Raw genomic sequence first — 6,000 nt, 5'->3', positions numbered from 1 at the left:
CTTCAGCTATATGGTAAATTCAAGGCCAGCCTGGCTACAGCAGACCTTGTTCTCAAAGCAAACAACAACAACAACAACAACAAAACCCTTTAAAACAAAACAACACATTGCACACTTCCTGGCAGTTAAGTAGGAGCTGAGTACATGGAGACACATGCAAGCGCCCAGCACGGTGGGATGGATAATGGGCTAGCTAGTATTATTGCACTTGCTGTTCTTTTTGAGACAGGCTCATGTAGCCAAGGCTAGCTTCACACTCACTATGCAGCAGAGGATGACCTTGAACTTCTCATCCTCCTGCCTCTACCTGCCAAAGGCTGGGATTGCAGGAGTATGTCACCACAGCTGGTGAATGCAGTCCTGGGGATGGAACCCAGGGTCTGTGCATGCTGCGCCAGTACTCTACCAGTTATCTACATCCCCAGCCTGAGCTATTATTATTTTCAGAAAACAAAATATTTTAGCTTCACACTGAAGCACCAAAATAAATGCTTTATGGGCTACTTATATAAAACCACATTCATTTAATAAGTTAAACATTTTTAGAGAAAATATGTGGCAGACATATATGCTTCATTAAAGCAAGCAACTTCTTCATTATCTCCATATTTTACTTCATATTAAAAACTGTGGGCTGTTGTTAGGTGATATATTAACTTTTATTTTTATGACATAAATTGAAGAAGAAACACAAAATGAGATTTAAATATATTACAGGGTATTTATGGGTGTTTGTTTTGTTGCTTAACTAGAAAAGTACCTGAATGCCTTTCAGGACTGCAGAGTTGTTTAACAGTGGTCTTCTGGCTTCTTTCTGGTTAGAGTAGAGCCTTGTTCTCAGGGAAGCGTCGAGAACTGTATACAAGTTCTTTCTTGGGACATTAACATTCTGTGTGTTCCAGAAAATCATACTCTACACATTCCTCCAGTTGTTGCAAGACCCTTGAGCTCTCTGGGACAGGAAACTCCAGGACAGGAGCTCTTGGGACATCAGCAGAGAGCTGACTTTGGGTTTTGAAAGCACAGTTTAGAGTCCTGAAGAATGGTATCAACTGTCTGATGTTGGAAATGGAATGCTGGCGCAGAAGAGGAAATTCACTCTTCATGGTGATCTCATCAGAGCCACTAATTTCCTGAAAAAAGAAAAGAAAAAAATCTGGTTGTGGTGGTTCACGCCTTTAATCCCAGCACTTGAGAGGCAGAGGTAGGAGGATTACTGTGAGTTCAAGGACACCCTGAGACTACATAGTGATTCCAGATTCCAGGTCAACCTGGGCTAGAATGAGAGCCTACTTTGAAAAACTAAAAAATCATTAAAGTCAAGTGATTTAAGAAGCACTCTGTTACTGCTTAGCCTCTGTCTCTTTTGCCATGAATATAATTTTATTTATTTGCAAGGAGAAAGAAAGGAACGGGAGAGGCAGGGAGAATAGTCACACTGTTAGGAGCCGTGCAGACGCTATTACAATAAAGTGTGTTCAGAAGAATCCTGATTGTGGCGTCCTCCTTGCTGGTGAGGCGGGCGTGACAAGTGGTGCCGAAACCCCGGGAATTGAAGAACATCTTGCACCAGCGAAGACCCCTGTTTTAAGGAGGATTCAGAACTGACACACGGGACGGACGGATCCGGACTTTTTTCTGAGAGGTATGCTGCCCTGGGAGGTTGATGCTATTGTTATGATTTTCTTCTTGCCCTGTGTGCTCATTAAAGTGAAAGAGGGCCAGAGGACTTTAGCGGAACATCAGGACAGTATGTCAGAAACAGAAAAAAGGGAACAAAAAGGAAAACAGAATAAAAGGAAGGAACAAAGTGTAATGAAGGTTAATGATAAAAAGGAAACTAAGGTTAAAGATTTAGAAGGTAATAAAAGGAAGGAACAAAAAGTAATGAAGGTTAATGATAAAAAGGAAACTAAGGTTAAAGATTTAGAAGGTAATAAAAGGAAGGAACAAAATGTAATGAAGGGTAATGATAAAAAGGAAACTAAGGTTAAAGATTTAGAAGGTAATAAAAGGAAGGAACAAAATGTAATGAAGGGTAATGACAAAAAGAAAACTAAGGTTAAAGATTTAGAAGGTAATAAAAGGAAGGAACAAAATGTAATGAAGGGTAATGATAAAAAGGAAACTAAGGTTAAAGATTTAGAAGGTAATAAAAGGAAGAAACAAAATGTAATGAAGGTTAATGATAAAAAGGAAACTAAGGTTAAAGATTTGGAAGGTAATGATTTGTATCCTTTATTAAGTGAATTCAAACATTTACATGTGGCAAGCTCATCAAGTTCTGAGACTGCTTCTGTAAGATCTTTTGAATCTTCAGATAGCGAAGGGGAGTTGGACTTGTATGATGAGGCTCTGTTAGAGGAGGAAGCTGACAGGTATCAGGCTGAGAGATATCGCCCTGACCTGCCTGTTGTGCCTTCTGCCCCACCTTTAACAAATAGGGAAGTACTGAGATACATGGAGGGAACTTCTTTCTGCAAGCCAAAAGAAATAAGAAAAATTCAACAAATATTTCCAGTGTTTGACGATCCAGCTCAGGGCTGATATCATGAGCCCATAGGACATAAACAGTTAAAAGATCTTGCAGAGTCAGTTAGGACGTATGGGACTAATGCCTCCTTTACTCAGGCTCAGGTAGAGAGGCTCACTGCTCATGCAATGACTCCTGCAGATTGGTATAATACAGTGAAAGCCTGCTTAACAATGGGACAATATCTTGATTGGAAATCTATCTATCAAGATGCCTGCGCCACTCAGGCTAGACACATTTAATTTTTTAAATTTGGACGTGATGGGTAGGTCAGCAGCAGACAGGCATTGTCTGCCACCATCACCAGTTTCAGAAAAAATAAAATGGAAAGATGTTATATCTAATCAATGGAAGGGCCCGGATCTTGTTTTAATAAGATCCAGGGGAGCTGTTTGTGTTTTTCCACAGGATCAAGATAATCCCATTTGGGTTCCTGCCAGACTGACGCGAGTGGTCAGAGAGAGTCCAGAAAAGGATGAAGATCGTGATTGCTGTGCTGATGATATTACCCCTGTTCAACCTGCTGGGGATATGGACAGAACCCCGTTGGGGAATACTCTCAGTATTCCCAAAACCTCTACCTGTAATACATGATGCTGCTCTCCTAGTTCTATGACTTTGTTTAGAACCAAAAAGAGATTTTGGGATTACTACAGCCATTGTGGCTGCTATTACTATATGCTGTTCTCCTAGTTCTATGACTTTGTTTAGAATCAAAAGAGATTTTGGGATTACTACAGCCATTGTGGCTGCTATTACTATACAAATTGCGGCGACTTTGAATAATTTATCAGTTAATGTAGCTAATACTTTGGATGTTCAAACTTCTATTAATGCACAATTAAGAGGAGGGTTAATGATTGTTAATCAAAGAATTAATTTAATGTAAGAATACTTTATGGTAATTGGCACAATTGGGATGTGAATGGAAAATGGATTGTCTATAATCTGTCACGCCAGTTATCACATTATTTGCTTACTAACTGGACTGCTGACCCATGTGAATTCAACATGAGTGGACTTGTTTTTGGTTACGGGATTATTGGACTGGATATAGAAAGCTACCCTTTATTTAAAGGAATGGGCTGGAATGGGTTCCATGATGCTGTTTATGATTGCTGCTGCAATCGGATGTTTTTGGTGTTTCTGTAAAATGCGAAGTCAAAGACTCAGAGACATTGCTATGCTAGTGCAAGCATTTGCTGCACTGGAAATAGGACATTCACCTAACGCTTGATTGATAACTCTGAAACAATAGGGAGCTGAAACCAGTGATTGGTGCTTACTCTGGGCCTCGTTGGTACTTGCATGATGTGCCTGTGTGTAATTTTGCAATTGCTTGACCTGGACGTTTTCTCCCTTCGTTTGAGCCGTCTTGTGGCCTTTGCACCCTGAGAGCTTATTCTCATTGCACCAGGTTAGGCATAAGACTTTTAGTTTTATTTCACACTCAGCCTTTGCACATCCCTGAGGAATAACTCATTGCACAGGATAAGGTGAGTTGTGAGTTTTCCAAGGCCTTATAACCTTGATCGCCTGTTGCCAGAAGTGGGAAAGGCTAGATCGGTGATTTGGTCCCTTGGTGTCTAAATAATAAAAAAGGGGGAGATGTTAGGAGCCGTGCAGACGCTATTACAAGTTGGCGCCGGTTTCTGGCCTCTTATTGGTCACAGCTGGTGTAAATCAAGCACAGTGCGCATGCTCCAACCCGTCGTGGGCCGATGCTAATGAGGCATCCAGAAAGTAACCAATCACTGGTGGCCACATATCCGCAGTTGACCAATCATTTGTGGGTAAGCGGCCTAAAACCCTATATAAACAGTTGCCTTTCGTGGTTCTGGGTCTTCACGTCTTCGCATCTAGCAGCTTGGCAGTCCCCAATAAAGTGTGTTCAGAAGAATCCTGATTGTGGCGTCCTCCTTGCTGGTGAGGCGGGCGTGACATCACACCAGGGCATTTTGCTACTGCAAGTGAATTCCAGACTCATGTGTCACTTTGTGCATCTGGTTTTACATGGGCTTGGGGAATTGAACTGGGGCCATCAGGCTTTGTAAGCAAGTGCCTTCAACCACTGAGGCACCTCTCCAGTTCCCATGAACACAATTTTTAAAGGGAAAACACTTACCCCATGTTTTAATCTTAGAAGTTCTAGAATCCTAACAGTGTGGGGTTTGCATTCTTGGTGATTCTCCTCCAGGTCTGACAGGATGGCAGGGCTCTCAGTGTCTACTTCTGGAACAAAAGCCCATCTATAGCTGGAGAAGAAAACCCAAGGTCAGGCAAGCCACACCAGTTTTATTTTTATTTTTAAAATGTATTATTTCTTATCACTTGTGAGAGAGGTGGGGGAAGAGATGTGCCAGGACCTTTAGCCACTGCAAATAAACTCCAGATACATGCATGCACCACCTTGTGCATCCAGCTTATGTGGGTACTGGGGAATCGAACCCAGGTCCTTAAACCTTTGCAGGCAAGTGCCTTCACTGCAGATCCATTTCTTTAGTCCCCAGAGTATTTCTTTTAATTTTTATTATTTTTTGCAAGGTGAGGGAGCAACCAGGGCCTTCTGCCATTACAAATGAACTCCGAATGCATGTGCCATTTTGTGCAACTGGCTTTATGTGGGCACTAGGGATTTGAACCTGAGCTGTCAGGCTTTGCTAACAAGTGCCTTTAGCTGCTGAGCCGTCTCTCTAATGCCAGAACCGGAGTATTTTTATTAACATAAAAAACCTCTACTCCCCTCAGCCATCATCCCTCACCCCCCAATGTAGGCATCCCACTAATCAACTTCCTGTCTATAGATTTCTTTATTCTGGATCTGTATGAATGGGACTAGATAACCTGCGTTCCTTAGAGAACGGTGGCCTCTTTCACTTAGCATAGTAATTTCAGTGTTCACCCATACTGGAACATGTATCAGTATTTCACTTCTTTTTTGCTCTTGTTTGGAGGTTGGGTCTCACTCTAGCCCAGGCTGTCCTGAAAATCACTATGGAGTCTCAGGGTGGCCTCAAACTCATGGTGATCCTCCTACCTCTGCCTCCCGAGTGCTGGGATTAGCGGTGTGGGCCACCATGCTCAGCTTCACTTCTTTTTATTGTTCAATAACATGTCACTATTTTCTCAACATTTTGCTGTCACATACGTTGCTATTGTTCACAACTGTGTACCTCTGAACTTTTCACTTATGGGGGTACTAGAGAATTGAACTTGGGTCCTTAGGCTTCAGAGTCAAGCGCCTTAACTGCTAAGCCATCTCTCCAGCCCCTGAGCCCTTATGGACTACTTTCTGAGGTAGTTTTAAATTTGTAGCTATGGCTGGGAAGATGGCTCAACCATTGAAGTACTTACTTTCAAGGCCCCCCTGCCTGGGTTTGATTCCCTAGGACCCATGTAAAGCCAGATATACAAAGTGGTATATGTATCTGGAGTTTCTGTACAGTGGCAAGAGGCCCTGGCATGCC

General features: G+C 42.2%; 1 protein-coding gene across 1 annotated transcript in view; it reads right to left on the bottom strand.

Moving 5' to 3' along the window:
- Nucleotides 1-640: 640 nt before the first annotated feature.
- Dop1b (DOP1 leucine zipper like protein B) overlaps nucleotides 641-6,000 on the bottom strand; it is a 111,761-nt gene continuing 106,401 nt past the window's right edge. Inside the window, exons 36-37 of the mRNA XM_004654472.2 lie at nucleotides 4,659-4,788; nucleotides 641-1,133 (exon numbers count right to left, since the gene is read on the bottom strand). Coding sequence (XP_004654529.2) covers nucleotides 882-1,133; nucleotides 4,659-4,788 — 382 coding nt within the window. The 3' untranslated portion in view covers nucleotides 641-881. The remainder of the gene's footprint in view (nucleotides 1,134-4,658; nucleotides 4,789-6,000) is intronic.

The sequence above is a fragment of the Jaculus jaculus genome, chromosome 5, assembly GCF_020740685.1.
Source record: "Jaculus jaculus isolate mJacJac1 chromosome 5, mJacJac1.mat.Y.cur, whole genome shotgun sequence".
NCBI lineage: Eukaryota > Metazoa > Chordata > Mammalia > Rodentia > Dipodidae > Jaculus > Jaculus jaculus.
This window is presented reverse-complemented; position numbering and strand designations above follow the sequence as displayed.